The sequence below is a fragment of the Macaca mulatta genome, chromosome 18 (genome assembly GCF_049350105.2).
Source record: "Macaca mulatta isolate MMU2019108-1 chromosome 18, T2T-MMU8v2.0, whole genome shotgun sequence".
Lineage (NCBI taxonomy): Eukaryota > Metazoa > Chordata > Mammalia > Primates > Cercopithecidae > Macaca > Macaca mulatta.
Window position 1 is genome coordinate 59,810,824 of NC_133423.1, and position 22,330 is coordinate 59,833,153.

The 22,330-nt window shown below is 37.8% G+C and overlaps 1 protein-coding gene across 1 annotated transcript in view; it reads left to right on the top strand.

Annotated features, from left to right (window-relative positions):
• Positions 1–6,767, top strand: part of KLHL14 (kelch like family member 14) — a 98,424-nt gene extending 91,657 nt beyond the window's left edge. The window contains exons 7-8 of the mRNA XM_015121788.3: positions 2,128–2,285; positions 4,663–6,767. Coding sequence (XP_014977274.1) covers positions 2,128–2,285; positions 4,663–4,803 — 299 coding nt within the window. The 3' untranslated portion in view covers positions 4,804–6,767. The remainder of the gene's footprint in view (positions 1–2,127; positions 2,286–4,662) is intronic.
• Positions 6,768–22,330: the final 15,563 nt, after the last annotated feature.

Consider the following 22,330-nt stretch of genomic DNA (forward strand, 5'->3'; position numbering starts at 1 on the left):
AAACTGCTCTATGATCTCTAAAATCTCCTTCAGCTCTGTTAGTCTATGATCCCTGAAATTGAGCTAAATGGGAAACAGGCTATCTAAGTATGGTAGATAACACATATATGTGCATTTATTTTTTAATAGTATATACATCTTTTTAGATGGTTTAGACCTAGATGTTTTTTCTATTTTCCTAATACATGTTTACCTGTAAATGTAATAAAGTGTGAACAGGTGTAATTTTTACGTAGATACTTCCAAGTTCATGTTCATTCAGTCAAGTTCATGTTCATTCAGTCAAGTTCATGTTCAGAAATGCCAACAGCCTAGTGCATGTCTGCTGCTCAGCTTAAGTGCTCTCTCCAGTGGGAAAAGATTTTATTTACTACTGTGACTCTTCCCTTTTTATTCTTTATCTCTTTCAATGGTGCCCTTTCATTTCAAGTCACACACCATTCCTTTATGTCGACATGTTTTATATTAACTTTGTATCCTTTTGTTAAAATGTGATTTCTTTTCATTTCTTCTGCACAAGATATTGTCTATATGCTCTAGGATCTTCTCACATTTAAGGTTGGGTTTGGACAGAAAGACTTAGGTAATGACAATCTAAATGAGAAATAGTGCACACACATCAAAACTGGGTTAGCTCAAGGAGGCATCATGGTGAGGAGAGGATATAGACATTGCATCTAAGCCTGGGTTTGATTCTAGTTATGCACTTTCTAGCTGTGTGGTCTCACTCAAGACGCTTAACCTCATGTCTGTAAAGGAGAGATAATTAATCTTGTCTTTGTGGTTTCTATGAGGATTACAGTCCCCATGTATAACACTGGTACAGAGAAGGCATATATATCTTCAAATGATGCCTCTAAGGTCAGAACTTGGAATTTGCCCAAGTGCCCATTCTAAGTGTATATGTTTCAAAAATCATCATCAATAATCTTAATGGTAAAGGAAAGGAATATACTCTGGAGTTGCAGTGAGCACATTGTTCTGTTGTTTCACCATCTATGTGATTTATTTTCTGTAGGAAGTTAGTAACCAAAATAACCTGTCTACCTCTTCAAGAACAAAAATTTCTCTACTTTCTGATTCATCTTCTCAATTATTTTAAAGAATCCAGTATGTTGGTTACTTTAAAATACACACTGTGATTGTCAGCTAGCAAATATCCATAGCCTGCATTTAACTACAGGAAAAAATAAAATAAATAAAAACATTAAGGGTTTGATCTGCTTGGTGAGTATGAAGCTCCCACTAGGTATTTCTCACCCTTTAAATTAAAGGCAGGGCTCCCGTAGAGTCCAGGAACTTAAGTTGTTCTCAGTGACCTAGGTACTGCCCCAGACACTGGGAACCCTATCAGAAGCGGTAGGAGAAGCTCTTCAGTGAAAGGTACTCAGCCTCCTACTCTAAACCTTGATTCTTGGTAAATATTAGAAACCATTTACATCATCGGAGTTGTTTATAAACATAGTCAAATTGTGAAAAAGGTAAAAGATGCTGAACAACATATTTTTAATGTATCAAAACATTCTGAGAGAGTTAAATATTCATTTGAGAAAAAGCAATACAATTTAGTATGCAAGAGTCTGAGTTCTGAAGCCTCTCCCGGATTCAAATCTCAACCTGTCTACTTACTGACTTGTGACTTAACTCAAGTAATTGACTTTCTCTGTCCCCAAGTTCCCTTATCTATAAAATGAAAGTAAGGACAGGGACTATCTCATAGAATGATGGAAGGGATTAAATGAGTTCATTTAAATAAAGTCTTTAGAAAAGAAAACTAGCATATTGTAAGTGCCCTGTAAAATGCTTGCTTAAACTATTATTTTAAACCTTTTTAAATAAGGTTTTAATAAACCATTTTAATAAGGTCTATCCACATATAATCAACCTTTACTAATGACATCTGCTCAGGTATTCTTGCTTTGAAGTAATCTAAAACAACTAGAGTTTCTTTGGGGTTTTTTAGGTCTTTCTGACATTTCTCCCAATCTCAGTGAATTTATGCTTTTGTATCTTCAAAACCATAATTATCTATTTTGGCTTGAGACCTGTTTTTAAAAGAAGGCCTAGCATTGAATTGGGACCCTGAGCATTTATTATTTTGTTGTTCCACTTTGTTCTGTCACTTAGGTTTCTCCCACCTTGATGTAATGCTTGTGGAATGCTATGACCCGAAAGGTGACCAGTGGAATATACTCCAAACTCCCATTTTGGAGGGTCGAAGCGGCCCTGGCTGTGCAGTGCTTGATGACAGCATTTACCTTGTGGGAGGCTACAGCTGGAGTATGGTATGTGTCCACATTTACTGCATGTTCCTTTATTTTGTTTGTGCTTACTTTTTCTGTATCCTTCCAAATGTGTTATCTTCCACACATGTACCTTTTAAAAGTATCATACTTACACGCAAGCAGTCAGTTGCTTTAGGTAGTAAAACAGGATCAGCCTGGTGGCTGCTGAACTGGCTTGCTGGCTGATCAACAGCATGATAAGGTGCGGCAGGTCTCTTTCTCTCCTATCTCTATGATCTTGTGATTCTGGCTTCCCAACTAAAAGTCAAACTGAGGTGATTTTACAAATGGTCTGCAGTTCATTAAGAGAGTCTGAAAGGTTTCTGACTAGTAAGGCATGAAAAATGGAAATTCATTCTCCAATATTCATGAAGTCTATTTAGGATATATGATTTGCCATTGATTTTTCCCCTTATTTTCCCTCTTTATCATGAAATTTTCTAAACATACACAAAAATCGAGATTAGAATGGGCCCTCATTAACCCATCATTCAGCTTCAACATCCATCAACATTTTGCCACACTTCATTTATCCCCTCTTTTAAAATCTTTAGCTCAGGCAATATGAAGTAGATCCCAGATGTCATATCATTTCACCCTAAATGCTTCAGTATTTACCTTTTAAAAATTGTTAACTTACGTAAATACATTCTCCAAAAAATTAACAATAATTCATTTATAACCATTTTATATTCAGATATTTGCCAATGACTTAAAAAAAAGATGTATTTTTCAAATTGATATATCCAAATCAGGATCCAACAAATCTTTCTTATATTTCATCATTATTTCTCTTATATCTCTTGCAATCTAGAACATTACCCAGCCTCTTTTTGTTTCATGCCATTGACTTTTTGACAAAAGAGGGTCAGTTATACAGAATACCCTACATTCTGAAATTGGTTAATGACTTCCTTGTGGAGTCATTTGAAATAGTCCTCCGTCTGCATATTTTCTAGAGACTGGAAGTTAGAGATAAGGGCATAATTAAATTCAGCTTTTTTCTTTTTCCTTTTTTTATTTCCTTTGCTAACGTCTTTCTTCTTTTTTAGCAAGAATACCTGAGAAGGTGCCTTTGTAGTTCAAATTACAGTACATCAGGAGACACATCGGGTCTAGCAGATTACATATTCACTTTTAAAATGATGAACATTTGTATATCTTCCTAATTACCTGTGTTCGTTTTATAAGATTAATTTGGTGGTTTTAATAATATTATTTAGTTTTATTTCTTTTGCCTCTAACAAGATTGTGACATAACGTTTTGGGGAGCTTTAAAACATTATTAGTTATATGTAGGCAAATATGTATTGACATATATAACTAGATATTCATATATGCACTTGTTTGCTTGTACAAATTGTTAGCTGCAAGAATATATACATTTGGAAGTAGACATTGGGGCATTTTCAGAAAAATAATTATTAGGTTGGTTGGCTTTTCTGTTTGTTTCCTATGATAAACACAAAGCTGCCTTGGTTTCGGGAGGGAAATGTTACACAAGCACTAGCCTCTAAAGTTGACAAAGAAAACAAGATTAAGGACATTTTATTTCTCATGTGACCTCTTGAAAATAAATAAATCAATATATGAGAAAGTTGACAAACTTTCATGTCCAGTTTACTTTAAACTGGTTTTCAATCCTAGCTCTCATTCTTCACAGTAGCAGAATAAAAATGGAAAAGTGAGACAACAATCTGAAATATCATTGTCTTAACTATTTGAATGTTTAAAGTAAATTTGTTCTTTTTTTTTAAACTTAAACCAGCTGGATAACTTCTATTTTTAGTATATTATTTTTATTTATTTATTTATCTATCTATTTATTTATTTAAGCCAGGATCTTACTCTGTTGCCTAGGCTGGAGTACAGTGGCATGATCAGAGCTCACTGTAACCACAATCCTCCTGTCCTAGCCTCCCAAGCAGCTGGGACTACAGATGTGTACTATCAGGCCCAATTTGTTTTTACCTTTTTTGGTGTGTATGTAGAGATGAGGTCTTGCTATGTTGCCCAGACTGGTCTCAAATCCCTGGGCTCAAGTGATCCTCTTGCCCTCCCTACCAAAGCTCTGTAATTACAGGCATGAGCCATTGGGCCCAGCCAGTTTAGGATTTGTTGAGCATCCAGGATCCTCTAGGTATTTATTTGACTTTTATTGTTAGTCACACACACAAAATTTTGTTTTTAATTTTATCAATCTTAACTTTTACCTTGGAATAGAACAGTTTAAAATCCATTGCTTTCATTTGGAATTATTTAGCAAGAATGGAGAACAGATATTTTCTTTTCAATATATTAATAAATGTGATCAGTAACATTGCCACTGCACTTCTCTGACTTCCTTCTCTAAATTCTCCCTCCTCTGTCATTACAGGGGGCCTACAAGTCATCTACAATATGCTATTGTCCAGAGAAAGGAACCTGGACAGAACTCGAAGGTGATGTAGCAGAACCGTTGGCAGGCCCTGCCTGTGTGACAGTTATTCTGCCCTCTTGTGTGCCATACAATAAATAACACCAGGAAACTCTGGAATGAACGGTATCACATTCTAGGAAGCAATGGCACGCGACATCACTATTATAATAGGAACAATGCATTCTGATGGTACAACTGCCAAAACCCACCCCTGGTTTCTGATGATTTATAAGTAACTACAAAAGGAAGACACCTGTTCTTGAACATATACTGTGTCTGTAACCCAGATCGTACCAAACTTCCTGTGGTGACAGACTCTTCCATTTCAGACTGGTTTTAACTTATCCCAGCTTTACAAAAACTCTTCACGTGAATCTTAACTTTCAAAAGGAGAAAGATAAGATACAGAAGACTGGCCCCAGAGAGACCTGAGATCAGTATTGTGCATTGTAGTCTACCTGCATGGGATCTATGTTGACATTTCGGGGATATTGTGTTCAAGAATGATTCCAAATTTGAGCCAGCAAAATATACTGCATTACAGAAATTGCCACTTGATTCTGTATTCTTAACCTTTGGCTACTTCACAGACTCCATTGGCAACACTGTTATTGAAAATCATATAAGATTAAAGAGAGGCATTTTCGTTTCTATACAACTTCATTTCATACACCTTCTGCCCTTATAGCACCTCATGGGATCAGAAAAGAGAAACATGTTGGCTCTTGTAAGAAATGCTTTCTACCCTAGGTTCTAAGCTAGACAATGTCATCATTTCTGTATCCTCAATTTTATCTGAAAGATTAAAACAAAACACATTATGTCACCATTCAGTTCATGGAGGTTGTGCTTTTTCCTAACATGTTATTTACTTCAAAAGACAGGATTGACAAATTCAGTCACGTACTATTTTAGAGATTCTGTTATATGATATGTCTGACCCAAATTTAATCCATAATAAAAAAAAATGAGAGATTGTTTTCAGGAATTCAGGGATGAAAAGAAAGAATAATTTCTGTTAAGTACAATTCCAGTTGTCTTTCTGTTTCTAAAACACAGAACTTACAAGAGCCACAGGAGCCAATTATAGCACCTGACAAAATACTTCTCCTCTTCCTCACCTTTGGGTGGCTCTAGACACTTGACTTACGATCGTTATTCCCCCAATTCATCATATTTTGTTTGTTATCACCAGAGATGCTTGAACTCAGTTAAGCGAGCAATTGCTAGTTGTCTTGAGGAGCATGAGGAATTCAGGAGCAGAAGGTCAGGATAGCATGAGATAGTCTCAGTGTGGCCAACCAAAAGGACAAAACTGACAGGAATGCACATTCGATGTTCACGCCCTTCAGAGCTTGAACAACAACTTTAGGAGTAAATAAAAGCCTAAAATATTTTTTAACCATCCAGAGATGGCGTTGAATCCTTCAACAAATGTGTCATTCAAAACAATAATTAGGGAAATCCCACAGATGAAAAATGCCTTGGTGATAAGCTTTCATGGCAGAGCACGTCAAGATAAATGGGTATACTGGAATCCAATGCCGTTTCTACAGTAAAGTGCAATCTTCATTGTTTTTGTATTTATTTGTATGTTCAGATCCAAAGGATCCGTTGTAAAAATATATATATAAATATATGTATATCCAGTGCAATCAACTTTCATTTCTTTTTCCTTGAAAACATATGAGTATATAGAAAGAAAAGTTACAGTACTCTGTGGGAAAATCTCAGCTGACATCATGAATAGAACGAGGTCTGTTTCAGAACCTTTTGTTGTCAACTGTCACTGTTTCTTCCAAAAGTCACAGTTTATACAAGAACATTTGCTTTCCTTAGACTTGTTCTGAATTTTATTTTTTATTTCTCGCCAAAATAAATAAAAGCATTTATGAGAACTATAAGTAAAGCTTTCTGTATTTCAGAAAGACATAAGTTACTAGAAAGTGAAAAGTGAATAAATAAGTCACAGAGAATGTAAATTTTGTACAGTATTAGAATGTGTAAATGAAGCTTGCTTGGAAGGGGAAAACTTTAAATAAAAACTTTATGTACTAATTCAACTGTTTCTCATATCCTACTTACATAGCATATGTATAAATCTCTACATTAAACTGTTTGAAGGTTTGTGATATGTAAATGCCTAAATATTTTCGTTCTGAAGCTATGATTTACAAGTGTATTTGGCTTTCTCACAATATGTAAATGTATACAGTATGGACAGTGCTAAAATTATGGAATACTTCTGGAAAAGGTTGTCAGTTAAAAATCATATGGAATCTGATGTTTTCACTACAAGGGTGTTACAATAAGACATAACTTACCTGAGATCAAATAACTAAATATTTACACACATTATTAGAAGTACCATATGTGTTAACAAATACTTTTTAAAGGATAATGAATCACACATTTTATTAAATCAATGATCAAATACATAGTATTTAATTTTATTCTCTTTTAAAGATCTGATGAAGTGGTTGTACAGGGCAATTAAAGGGGCTATGGGAGACATAGGGGGAGCTAAGGCTTGTAGGTGAGGGTAGTAACTGGGCAACCTTCCAGGCAAAGAGCTATGTAAGATCAGGAGCTAGGCTCGGAAGCCTGTAAACTGGGGGGAATTTACTTTAATGCTTCCCAGACAAATCTATCATTAGTGATGATTAAACTCAGAATTAAAGGATCTTTTGATCCTCCCTAGTATTCCACGAGAAAGAGTAATGGAGTTTCTTTCTCCTTCCATTGGATCTTCTCCTCCACATACTAGAGTAGCACACTGAAAGAAGACCCGTCTCCTGAGCCAAAGGCTGGTTGCTGAAGTGCTTCTCCAAATCCCCTGAAATACCCAAGGCTCCGGTGCTGACTAAATATCATGAGATGTTAAGAAGACATGCTTATCTTTTCCCTAATCTCAAGAAACCACCTACTTGGTGTCCCTCGCTAGACGGTACTTTCATGTTTTATATTTAGTTAGTTAATACTTGAAGGAATTTTGGGTAAAGTGGAAATATACTGAGGGGGCAAAAAAAGATATTTTTTCTAAGAATACGTCTTAAAACTGGCTAAAACTACAGACCAGATTTTTTAAATTAATTAAGCTGTGTCTGTGAGCTTGAAATTAGTGTCTGCATTTGTTCTATCCTAGTCAGTCAGACTCATATTTTCCCAGCTCTTTGACACTTATATCACTTAACAAACTATATCATTATCAACATGGTAAGTATCAAGTATTCACTGAATATATCCCAAAGGGCACCATTATAAATGCCAGATTTCTGATTAAACTTAATTCTTCAGGTCAAAAGAGTTTTAAAAAACAAATAAATAAGCTAAAATAGGATTAGTAAAGCACACCGAAGCCAACTAATACACACTGATGAGAACCTTGATAGACTGAGTTCTCACAGAAAGGACTGATCATGACTGATCATGCCTGACTTTCTAGAAGCACCTAACCTTGAGGATATGAAAACTTCGGTGGGAAATATTATGCCAATAAGAAGCAGCAGAAGGGTCTATGGAGGAATAAAATATTCAAATGCATAGTATATTTGCTTTGTGTAGCTGTAGCTATATAGTGCTGCTCTGAATTGTAGAATAAATATACACGAAATATAGGGTGGGGTGTCTTTATGGAGGTTATCTTAGTCCATTTTGTGCTGGTAGAACAGAATACCTGAAAGTGGGTAACTTATAATGAGCATAATTTACTGGTTCACAATTCTGAAGGCTGAAAAGTCCAATACCAAGTTTCGGCCATCTGTCCAGGGCCTTCTTGCTGTGTCATCCCATGGTGGAAACCAAGAAAGTGAGAGACCCAAGAGAGGCCCAATGTGCCCTTTTATAACAGCACCAATTCCACCCACGGAGGTGAGACCCTGTGACCTAAACACCTCTGAAAGACCTCACCTCTTAACATTGTTACAATGGCGATTAAATTTGAATATGAGTTTTGGAGGGGACAAACATTCAGGCCATAGCAAAGGTATTCTATATTTGTTGACTCCATAGGCTTGGTGCAATAACAAAAAGTGCATTTCTAGATATGCATAGTAAAAATGTGCTTCAAGAACCCAACACAAAGTTTAGAATAAGAAAAATTTTCTGTAACTTGAAGCTTGAGTGGCCTATTCTATTCCGTTCATTCTATTCTATTCTAGGTTGTTGCTTAACTTATATTAAGGACCCAGTAAATGTTAATTCTCAACATTAGCAGCAGTAGTATTATTTTAGTGTATTTTAGTTCACTAATGATGCTAAAGACAGGACAATGAAGTAAATTAATGTATGGGACTGTCTATTCCTCAAGCACAGAAGAATTATATCACTTCAGATAGAGTAATAAAGTGATCCTTGATTGTAATCTCCCTTTCCCTTCTTTACTTATTAAGCTGACTCTTCTTCTGTGGCCTTCCAAATCCCTTACATACAACACAATGATCTGTAGGGGTAAGCCGGGGAAAGGTGAACATCTGGTTGCAGGGAGATAGCAGGCTCTTTGCTTCCAATCACGTTGCTTAAATCTGGAACATTTGACCCATCAGTCGCCTCAGGTGCACATGTTCACCATAATACCAGTCCCACAAAACCTGCCACCAGCACCCAAGCATACCATCGAAACCTGAGAATCACCCCACCTCATCTGCCACCACTGACATCTGTGCACTCTTCTTGGAGGCCGGAGAACAGGCCCACCCAGCCTGCTACCACCACCACCACCACCCACACATGTCACCAGGGGCCTGGAGACTGCCTCACCCAGCCATAGCAGCCACCACTGACACCAGCTCATGCCATCTGAAAGCCTGAGGTTATCTTACTACTGATACTGCCATCATGTATGCCATACCCACTGCCCAGCAACCTGAGGCCTGCCCAGCCACCCAGCCCATTGCTGTCACTGCCATCGTGTAGCCTGGAGGCCCAAGAATTAGTGGGTCTTTCTAGACCCACTAATACCAGTGCCCATGTATGCCACCAGGGGGACCCAAGGACAGGTATACTTAGCTCACCACTGCCACTACAGGTGCCCAAGGACTGGCCCACCTGGCCTCCCCATCCTAAGCAACATCTCACCATAACCTCCACTAACAACTTCAGCCTAAGTCACTGAGGAAATCACAGACACCATTGACACTACTTACAGCCAAAGAAATCATAAACATAAACATACTGCACATACCCAGAATCAAAACTAAAGTACCCTACCCAACTAATACCATACATACATCTACAGGAAAAAGTCTTTGTTTATGAAAGGCAATCCAAAACCTGGAAGAAACAACTGTTATACCAGATGTGCAAATATCAACATAAAGACACAAGAAACATTAAAAAAAAAAAAAAAAAAAAAAGGAAATACGACACCTCCAAAGGAACACAATTCTCCAGAAATAGATCCCAATGAAAAATAAATGTATGAAATGCCTGAAAAAGAATTCAAAATAACGATATTAAACTAGCTCAGTGAGATACAAAAGAACACAGATAAACAATATAAAGAAATCAGAAAAACAATTCAGGATATGAATGAGAAATTCACCAAAGAGGTACATGTCATAAAAAATTAACCAAATAGAAATTCTAAAGCTGAAGAATTCAATGTATTGAAATAAAATATACAACTGAGAGCTTCAACAATAGGCTAGATCAAACAGAAGAAAGAATTTCAGAACTTGAAGACAGGTCTTTTGAAATAACCCAAGTAGACCAAAAAAAGAAAAAGCAATTAAAAAAAAAAAGAATGAAAGAGGCCTATGTTACATATCAGACATCATAAAGTGACCAAATGTTCAAATTTTGGGTGTTCCAGAAAGTAAAGAGAGTGGCAAAGGCATAGATAATCTATCTAAAGAAATAATAGACTTCTTTTAAATTTATTTTTTAAATTGTTTAAAAATCTATTTAGAAACAGATTTTTATAAATATAAATCTTTATCTTTATATATATTTATGAATATATAAAATATTTATAATATATAATTATAAATCTATACAAATTTATATAAATATCTTTACAAAAATATTAATACATGTCTATAAAAGTTTATATTGATAAAAATAGATTTTTATAAATAAAATTCATAAAGAAATAATAGATTTCTTTTTTTTTTTTCCAAGGCAGAGTCTTGCTGTGTTGCCCAGGCTGGAGTGCAATTGCCCAATCTCAGTTCACTGTAACCTCTGCCTCCTAAGTTCAAGTGATTCTCATGCTTCAGCCTCCTGGGTAGCTGGGATTACAGGCATGTGCCACTACACCCAGCTAATTTTTGTATTTTTAGTAGGGATGGGGTTTCACCATATTGGTCAGGCTGGTCTCGAACTTTTGTCCTCAAGTGATATCCCTGCCTTGGCCTCCAAAAGTGCTGAGATTACAGGCATGAACAACCATGCCTGGTTGAGAAACAACAGATTTCTTTAAAATTTATTTTAAAGACTTCCTGAACAAAAGATTTAGATAAAAGAAGCTCAAAAATCCCCAGGTACCCAAAAATCCCCAAAAAGGTCTTCTCCAAGGCAGATTATAGTCAAACTGTCAAAAGTCAAAGAGAAAGAGAGAATTCTAAAAACAGCAAGAGAAAAGCATCCTAGCCCCATATAAGAGAACTCCCATCAGACTAATAGTGGGTTTCTCAGGAGAAATCTTACAGACCAGGAGAGAAAGGGATGATATATTCAACGTGCTGAAAGAAAAAACTGCCAACTAAGAGTACTATACCTAGCAAAGTTATCCTTTAAAAAAAATGAAGAAATAATCTTCCCCAGACAAGCAAAAACTGAGGGAATTCATTACCACTAGACTGGAGCTATAAGAAATGCTTAAGGGAGTGCTATATCTAGAAGCATAAGGATGATATCTACCATCATGAAATCTGGAACATTAAGAACTGACTGAACTAAATTAAGAAAAAGAAATAAAAAGAAGGGGATTCAGTTAATAATTCAAAGTTGTTATATTAATAGTATCTTCTACAACAACATAAAATGTCTATTAACTTAATGCTTATTATGAATCAGGTCCTAGGCTGAACATTTTTTACATTTTCCCATTTGCTACTTTGAACAACTTTCTAAGATAAGCATTATTGAAGGTAAGGACACTTAAGCTCAGAAAAGGTAAACTAAATAGTTAATAGATAATGTTAAACAGCTGAGAGTGGAGCTATAATTAGTACCAAGGCTTTATTCTAACGCCATTTTCTAGCCATCATACTTGGCTGCCTACAAAAAAAAAACTTAAATCAATTATTTTAAGTCATGTGAATTTCCTGGTGGCTGCCTTTTTCACACATAAATAGGATGTGCTAGAGAAAAAAGTGATCAATTATGATGCATTATGACAAATGCAACATATTTTTGGTGTGAGTGAACAACTAGGAGGCACAATACGGACAGGAGAAGAAACTTGCTCTGTGATTTTGGAGGGTCATTTAGTTTTTCCAACTTTAGTTTTTGTTATCTGTATATGGGGTGATAATCTCTTCTCCAAAACATTATTATGAGGACCACATGTAAAGTATATGAAAATACTGTACACCTTGTAATATACACATATTAGCTCTTAGAATGCAATGACCATGTCCAACTTTTAGCCTAGCATGCAAGCAATCTAAAATCTGGTCTCTACCTCACTTTCAAGTCACTTTTTTTTTTTTTTTTTTTTACTACTTTGTTCATTGAGCAATGTGGATCTTTGCTGTTCCACAAATATAGCAATGCTTTGTTCATCTTTCCCCTTTTGCTTGTGCATTTTCTTCACAAAGAATGCCATTTCATGCTCAACAACAATCTATTAAATGCCTATCCTTCGATGTCTGTTTCAAACTCTCCTGCCTTGAGTAAGCCTTCATGATCACAATAGTCTTACATGAATATTTTTTATCTGACTTCCTCTGGCTTGATCTATTTCACACTCTTTGTTAGATATTATATGTCTTACTCTCTTACTAGTTTTAGAGTTCCTTGAAAGTAGAAATAATATCTATTACGTCTTTGAGTCCACCATAAAGCCATTAAATATTTGTTGAATAAAAGTATTGTTTTAAAAATTATTAATATAATAAAATTACAAAATGTTTAGGAAGTATAGGGGGAGAAGAAAATTATCTTTAATCCACCATCTAACACTACTTTTATCTTCTGGGGTCTGAACTCTTCCCAGTTTTTGGTTTGCACTTTTTGCATCCTGTGTAATTGAATTCTATGCAATTGAGTAGTACAACAACATAGTTCCCTGGTTTCATGTGATGAGGTGGTCTTTATAGTAATTATTTTCTTTTTTTAAGGCATAATGCCTTGCTTTGTGGTCCAGGCTGGAGTGTAGTGGTGCGATCATAGCTGCTACCTCAAATTCCTGGGCTCAAACCAGGGATCCTCCCACCTCAGTCTTCTGAGGAGCTGGGACTGCAGGCACGAGTTGCCAAGCCCGACTAATTTTTTTTTTTTAATTTTGTGTAGAGACAGGGTCTCACCATCTTGCTCAGGATGGTATTGAACTCCTGGGCTCAGTCTATGGCCATATCACCCTGAAAGTGCCCGATCTTGTCTGAACTCCTGGGCTCAAGTGATCCTCCTGCCTCAGCCTCCCAAAGTGCTGGGATTATAGGCATGAACCACTACACCCAGACTAATATGCTGAATGAATATTTAAACATTGGCAAATTTTGATTTACGTCCTGGTGTCACAGATAGTCCTCAAACAGCATTCTTATGTCTGTTTTTTTTTTCTGATTTCCTTTCACCAGTTTCACTCTACAGTTCATGTTCTACCCAACTACTAATATAATTTCACCATAACACTTTGAAATCTCTAAGTTTTGGCTCTCCAGAGACATTGTTTATTTGGTTCATCTCTGATCCTTTTTTTCATTTAACATTTCTGATTAGAAACACTGCAGCTCCTTCCGCCTGCAGGCTCTTCCAGAATAGCTGTGGTGAATTGTACTTTTTAAATGAATAGACTTAGACCACCAAGCTTCCACACCAGGCCGGATGGCATTCATACACTTTGCCAGGAAGTTCTTTACTTGTCTTACAAGTTTTTCTTAAAAGCAATTGAGACTATTAAAGCCAGCTGGGATGGAAAGACATATTAAGTTTATTCATTTCTCTTCCAACACAATTGGTTATATCAATCCAACTTACAGGAAAGAAAGAAAAAAAGAAAAGAAAAGGAACTTTAAAGCCAAAGTCCCTTGAGGCTACATAAGCTACATGAGGCTATATGATGTCCCGTGAGAGGATATAATCCAGGTCTCTGGCAGGACCACCCGTAGAATGGTCATCATCTCCTCTACGTCCTTAGAATATTTACTAGCTGCATTATTCACATAGCTTCTGTCACATATTTTCTAATATTGATGTTGTTTTATTTGTAATATTTATGCCTTGTTTTAACTATGCCTCTTGGTGTAGAAGGGGCAACGTGTGAATGTTGTGTTTCCCCACAGTGTTTGGCTCACAGCAGTGCTCAGTTGCTCAAATGGTGGTTGATTTTAGAGGTATTAGAATTCCTGGAGTAGCAGAGTCATTTCTGACTAAGAAATTTTATGTGCATAATCTTGAAAATGTAAGTTGTACATGGATATTCTAGACCCTAACTGTTACTAAGAGGTGACAACGTGCTAGCAGCCCTCGCTCTCGGCACCTCCTCGGCCTCAGCGTCCACTATGGTGGTGCTTGAGGAGCCCTTCAGCTTGCCACTGCACTGTGGGAGCCCCTCTCTGGTCTGGCCGAGGCTGGAGCCAGCTCCCTCTGCTTCCTGGGAGGTGTGGAGGGAGAGGCGCCTGCGGGACCGGGGAGGCACACAGCGCTCGTGGGCCAGCGCCAGTTCTGGGTGGGCACGGGCTCTGCAGGCGCGCACTGGGAGCAGACGTCAGGCACCCCCTGCCCCAGGCAGTGAGGGGCTTGGCACCCTGACCAGCAGCTGCCGAGGATGCACCAGGTCCCCCAGCACTGCCGGCCTGCCCATGCTGTGCTCGAATTTTCACTGGGCCTCAGCCCCCTCCCCATGGGGCAGGGCTCGGGACCTGCAGCCCACCATGCCCCAGCTGCAGAGCTCCCAGGAGGCCCCAGCCTCCCTAACGGGTGCCACCCCCTGTTCCTTGGTGCCCAGTCCCATCAACTGCCCAAGGGCGGAGGAGTGTGGGTGCGCAGTGCAGGACTGATGGGCAGCTCTGAACGAGGTCCCAGCAGCATCCACTAGAGGAAGCCAGCTGGGCTCCTGAGTCAGGTGGGGACTTGGAGAACTTTTATGTCTAGCTGGAGGATTGTATATGCATCAATCAGCACTCTGTGTCTGGCTCAGGGTTTGTGGATGCACCAATCAGCACTCTGTATCTAGCTAATCTGGTGGGGACTTGGAGAACATTTATGTCTGGCTGGAGGATTGTAAATGCACCAATCAGCACTTTTTGTCTAGCTCAAGGATTGTAAACACACCAATCAGCACCCTGTGTCTAGCTCAAGGTTTGTAAACACACCAATGGGTGCTCTGTGTCTAGCTAATCTAGTGGGGACTTGGAGAACTTTTGTGTCTAGCTAAAGGATTGTAAATGCACCAATCAGCACTCTGTGTCTAGCTCAGGGATTGTAAATGCACCAGTCAGCACTCTGTCAAAATGGACCAATCAGCTCTTTGTAAAATGGACCAATCAGCTCTCTGTAAAATAGACCAATCAGCTCTCTGTAAAATGGACCAATCAGCAGGATGTGGGTGGGGTCAGATAAAGGAATAAAAGGAAGCTGCCTGAGGCAGCAGTAGGAACGCGCTGTAGCCATCTTAGGCACTGTGGAAGCTTTGTTCTTGCACTCTGGAATAAATCTTGCTGTTGCTCACTCTGGGTTCACACTGTCTTTATGAGCTGTAACACTCACTGTGAAGGTCTGCAGCTTTATTTCTAAAGCCAGTGAGACCACGAACCCACCGGGAAGGAAGAAACTCCAAACACGTCCAAACATCAGAAGGAATAAACTCCCGACACACCATCTTTAAGAACTGTAACACGCACCACGAGGGTCTGTGGCTTTATTCTTCAAGTCAGTGAGACCAAGAACCCACCAATTTTGGACACACTACCAATATAATAAGCCCTATGATAGCTTTTGATACAAGGATCTGCAAGTATGTGAAGACTAGTTGCCTTTGTCATATTAACCATGTTTCTCTTATTTAGTGGCGGTGAAAAACCAGAATTTTAACCCTACTATTATGAAAATCTTTTTTCCAAAAAGCAAATGGATGGTTCTGGTGTGATTCTTGCCTCCAGCTCAGGAAACATTCACAAATATTGCCTCCTAGGTGGTCTCTTTGCAAACAATGAGGATTAGTATGTAGTGACTCACTTGGTATCCCCAAAATGTAACCCCAGTATTATAGTCAGTCTTTTATTTATTGATTCCTTCCAGTGTGGATGAAGCTCTTAATATACCTAAGTAACCATAATATAAAGTATATGTGCAATAAAATCATATAAATAAGGTATTGCAGGAGTTCCAGAAAGAAGTTTATGTCCAACTAGGGGACTCAAGAAAGACTGAGGCAAAGGCTGTATACAAAGTCGGTCATGAAAAATAGGGAGAAAACGAGAGACATTTTTCAATTAGTGTTTGTAAGGTAGTCCTTGAAAATAGAGTAAATAATAACACAGCCATTTTCACATGGAAAAGTGCTAGATCAAAAATAATATAATAATTTCCAGATTAGTGTATTGAATGATCGTTTGAATAATGAAGTGTGAGGGGAAGAACCTTCATGTCCAGATAGAATAAAGTAGTCCAGAGCAGGCCAAGACTTCCACTGTGACAAGACAACTAGCAAAAGATGAACGGTATTTTATTTAATATTTTTAAAGGCATGAGAGATCTATGAAAGCAATTAGGACTAGATTAATTAAAATTCCAGAGGGGAACAGAGTTCGTACATGAGCTGAATAGTGCCACTAATTTTTTCTCTAGGAACGTTTTCCAATTCTGACCAAAAGTTGATCAACCTTGGCTCAGAAAGAGGCTATGCTACTGGAAAGAGAAACCAGCAAAAGTGTTAGCTGCCACACAAAACTGGACTGACAAAAATGAAAACTTGAGCAGCCTTAAGCACATAGCCAGTTTTCCTTGAAGGGAATTTTGGAGTTCTGGTATTGCCCAGGAAGATAAAAAGCTAGGCCAAAAACTTCCAAAAGGCAGAAAATAGCTCCCACAATCTCACAGTGCTTAGAAATTAAAGATTTTCAAGGTGAAGAAAACTATTTCAAATGCATGACTGCTCACCCCATAAAGACATTTGCCAATATTAAAATAGCATGATTTGTGAGGATAAAAAGTTACGCTGATGGAAGCAAGAAAATTGCTTGAGCCCAGGAGTTCAAGACCAGCCTGGGCAACATGGCAAGATCCCTTCTCTACAAAACATACAAAAATTACTTGGGCATAGTGGTGCATGCCCGTATTCTCGGCTACCCTGAGGCAGGAGGATCGCTTGAGCCTGGGAAGTAGAGGTTGCAGTGCGCTGAGATAACGACTGCACTGTAGCCTGGGCAACAGAGTGAGACCCTGTCTCTAAATAAATAAATAAATACATACATGTTAGGCTGAACTCCTCTAAAGGGAAAATCTGAATCTCCTGCAAACTGCAGGACTGAGGAAACACTAGACTCTCAGCCAAAAGCCTGGGAGGGCCTACCCTAGGAAGAGGGACAAACCGAGTATAGATTGAATCTTACTAAGTTTCAAGCAAGCTCGATCCCTGAATGAATTAAGATAATCACTTCATCACTCTATCAGCATAACACAAAAGGGGACTCCTTTTCTGATAGAAGATAAAACCATATGGAGCCTACAGTTATTCCACACACAAAAGCATTGCATTCAGCCAAAAAACATTACACATGAAAAAAAGTCATGTGAATTATAATCTACAGAATAAAACAATGAAGAGAAATAGACCCACTGATGATCCAGACGTTTGAATCAGCAAACAAACAACTATGATCAATATGTTAAATAGAAAATAGTAGAAAGTATAAATGAAACGATGAAGACTCTAACCACAGAATTAGAGTCTATTTTTAAAAAATCAAGTAGTTACTCTAGAACTAAAAAACGCAGTATCTTAAATTAAGAATTCAATGGATGGCATTAATGGCAAATTAGACACAGGATTGGTAAACTGGAAGAGAGATTAACCAAGTATACAAAATGAAGCACAGAGAGAACAAACAATAGAAAAAATATATAGATTGAAATGGAAGAGACTTCCGACATGCTCAAAATGTCTAACATATGTATTATTATTGTTCAAGAAAACAAGAAGAGAGATATTGGCCAAGAATTTTCCAAAACCATTAAAGGGTATTGACTCCCAGATTTAAGAAGCTCAACAAACACCAAGCAGGATAAAGACAAAGAAACCACACAGTACATTTCTGAAATGTACTGTATAAAAGTACAGTAAAATTCCTAAAAAACAGAGATTCTTAAAAATAGCTGGAGAAAAATATATTATTTTCAAAGGAGCAATAACGTGACTTTCAACTTAGTTCTGAACAGAAATGATAGAAGCCAGAGACATTAGAATAACATTTTTGAAGTGCTGCAAGAAAACAAAAACCATTCCAGAATTCAATATCTGGTAAAAATACTCTCTCATCACTGAAAAAAAAGACAATTTCAAGGGGAAAAAAAAAAAACTAATGGAGTTCATTGTCAGTAGGTCTGCATAAAGGAAATACTAAAGGAAGATTTTCAGGCAAAGGAAAATAATCACAGATGGAAACATGGAAAAAAAACAGGAGAAAATTAAGAACACAGGGGCCAAGTGTGGTGGCTCACGCCTGTAATCCCAGCACTTTGGGAGGCCAAGACGGGTGGATCACGAGGTCAGGAGATGGAGACCGTCCTGGCTAACACGGTGAAACCCCTTCTCTCCTAAAAACACACACACACACACAAATTAGCCGGGCATGGTGGCAGGCGCCGATAGTCCCAGCTACTCGGGAGGCTGAGGCAGGAGAATGGTGTGAACCCACGAGGTGGAGCTTGCAGTGAACCGAGATCACGCCACTGCACTCCAGCCTGGACCACAAAGTGAGACTCTGTCTCAAAAGAAAAAAGAAAAGAACAATACAGGAAAGGATAAATATGTGAACATGTGAATAACTATAAATATAGATTGTATAAAAACTGTGAATTCTTGTGAAATTTTAAGTTTATAGGCACCTAAAATGTATAACATGAATTATTCGAAAGGCAGGAGGGAAAGATAAAGCTCAAAGGTTCTAGGTTTCTAGTAACATTAGGAAAGAGTTCAGAGTAATAATTTGTAATGTCAAGGATGTATGTTGTGTTCTCTAGGACAAATATTAAAAGAATAAAGTGTAAAATTAATAAATGAGCAGAATGAAAAAGAAATAATGTAAATATTTAATCCAAAAAATCAAGAAAGTAGAGAAAAGAGAATATTAATACAGACAAAATAGAAAGCAAATAGTAAGATGGGAGGTGTAAAACCAAACATACCAGTAATTTCATTAAAGAAAAAGGAACTAGTCTTAAGTAAAAGAATAAGTTTGTCAGATTGGTTTTAAAAATGAATTATGCTTATAAAAGACAGCATTTAAATATAAAGATAGACCAAATGAAAGCTTATATAATTATAATACTATCCGGCATAGCATGAAGGAAGACTAAACAAAGTTCATCAAAATGGCCTTTCTTCTACATTGAAAGCCTAGGACCTCTGGGTTGACTTTTTAAATAGCTCATGACCTTGAACTGATAGAGACGTAATGTAATATTTTGGCAAATTAGATGTTTTATGGATAATAAATCAGTTGTAGGTAATCAATGTTTTAAGAAATAATGTTGTATAATTATTTGACTTGAAAGAAACAAGAAAGATAGATGAGAGAGAGAGATGGATGGACACAGGTAATCTTGAATATTTGTTATAAACTCTCCAGGATTTATAGCTGGCAAATTTAGGTTTACATTTCTTTTTTTTTCTTTTCTTTTTAAATTTAATTAATTAATTTATTTATTTGAGATGGAGTCTCGCTCTGTCACCAGGCTGGAGTACAGTGGTGTGATCTTGGCTCACTGCAACCTCCGCCTCCTGGGTTCAAGTGATTCTTCTGCCTCAGCCTCCCAAGTAGCTGGGACTACAGGCGCACACCACCATGCTCAGCTAATTTTTGTATTTTTAGTAGAGACGGGGTTTCACCACATTGGCTAGGCTGGTCTCAAACGCCCGACCTCTTGATCCACCCACCTTGGCCTCCCAAAGTGCTGGGATTAGAAGTGTGAGCCACTGTGCCTGGCCAGCTTAAATTTCTAACATGAGTCTTAGATATCGAGGCTATCCCCTACAGTATGCTTTCTTCAACCACAGTGCACACCCTCCAGGAGGTCTGAACGGCATGAGTCCAACACCTACCTTTCCACAAACAGCCCCCTCAGCAAAGGAGACCCTGGCACAAAGAGCCCTAAAGCTGGTGGGGCAAGGGTGTAAAGTCATGTTGGAGGCAGTATGACATATTCTGAGAATCAAAAGATAGGGGTTTGTTCTGCAGAAAAGAAATATATAAAGGAAATATCGTTTATCCTAAAATTTCAAAAGAAAAGTTCTATTTGACAGTAAAAAGTTGATATGGTTTGGATCTGTGTACCCGCTGAAATGTCTTATCGAATTGCAATCCCCAATGTTGGAGGAGGAGCCTGGTGGGAGGTAATTGGATCATGGGGGTGGGTTTCTTATGAATGGTTTAGCACAATCCCTTTGCTACTGTTCTCCTGATAGTGAGTTCTCACAAGATCTTGTTCTTTAAAAGTGTGTGGCACCTCCCCATTCTCTCTTCCAGGAGAGAAGAGAGGGTTCTCTGCTCCACCCATGTGAAGATGCCTGCTCTGGCTTTGCCTGGTACCATGAATAAAAGCTCCCCGATGCCTCCCCAGTACAGCCTGCAGAACCACGCATCAACTAAACCTCTTCTTTCTAAATCACCTAGTCTCGGGTATTTCTTTATAGCAATGCAAGAACGGACTAATACAACAGTCAAGAACTATGTTTCTGGTATGTATGACCTCAGATATCAGTTTGACTCTCAGATAGAGGTTTGACCCTTTAAAATGCCAGCAAAGGCACATCAAATGGATTGTGTGAGAAGGGAATAGCTAATAGGAGAGGGGAAATGATGTTAATAAATTCCAAAGGGCTTGTTCCATCAAGAAAGATTCCACTAATCTGCAGAAGTCTAACTCGTAGGACTTCATAGGACACATTCTGTTAGTGTCAGTGTTCCACACCAATTACAGATTTCTGAAGGACCATCAGAGCAAAACTATGCCTTTAATATGTAAGCCAACACTGCTGTAACTAAGATTGCAATTGGACTGGGACAAATCTCTATGATCTTGATATATGAAAATCCAAATAGATGGTTTCCATAGAAATGAATAAAAACATTTCCAAATTACTTATTCAAGATTAATCCACTGTAGCTGTGCAAAGCAAATACATTTGATGAGGCTCAGTAAAGCAGCCAATAAAAAATAAACTAAAATTGTCCAATAAGGTGGTTCCTTTCATAACAGAAAATCCAAGCACAGGTAAAATATGTATTTAGACAAAGTGTTATTTTTTAATTTCAAGTGTATAAATCCATAACATTAATAATTGGAAACACCTTAAGGATTACTGGATGCAGTTTGAAATAGATGAAAAGAACAAACACTATATAGCCACCAACCCTTCTATCCAAATTTTTATCCTATTGTGTCCTAGCTAGGTTAACTTGGGCAAGTTAAATTCTTTTTTCTCAGCCTTAGTTTTGTCATCTGCAAAATGGGAGTCATAATACTTTCTTCTTGGGTATAATGAAATAATTTCATATTTTTCAAATCAAGAAGGCATAATGCAGAGAGATGGAGGGATGCATTCACAACTATCGTTAGTAAGGGAAAGAGATAAATCCAGGAGCCAAGTGGCTGGTCTCAGTCCCAAATCAACCCTCTTCTGTTAGTGTGCCATTTCCATTATAGTTGAGTTTCCATTTATACAAGTAAACTGAACTAAAAACCTGGAGAATTATCTCAGGAACCTATACTAAAATTATTTGTCTCAAATGTTCTATTGATTCCAGTTTACTCCCCCATTCAACCACCCAAAAATGTTTTCGTTTTAAAAATCTGGCATTAAATCAAATATTCTAAAATTTGAAACTACAGCATAAGTAGCAAGACATTAAATGGGATTTTTTCTATTGTCTCAAGTTAGAATTTTAGCTAAGTCTTCAAAACAGAGGACAGTGGGCATTAAGTACCAGTGTGTTAGTTTGGGTTCTCTGAGAAAACCGTAGATGTGCAATAGATGTATTGGGGGAAATGCCTACTAGGGAAACAAAAAAGGGCACCAGTGGAAACAGAAAGAACCTTGAAAATGCTGTTCTGCTTTGACTCCTGTGAAGGAGAAAGGGAACAAAGGGTTGGATAGGAAGTTACTCAACTTACAGCAAAACTCTTAGTTCTGGAGCAGACCAATGGGAAGTCCTAAAACCAAAGTTATGCTTCCAAAAATTTCACAGTAGAAATAGGCCTGTCTTAGTATCCCTGACACATTCAATCACTGGCTTGG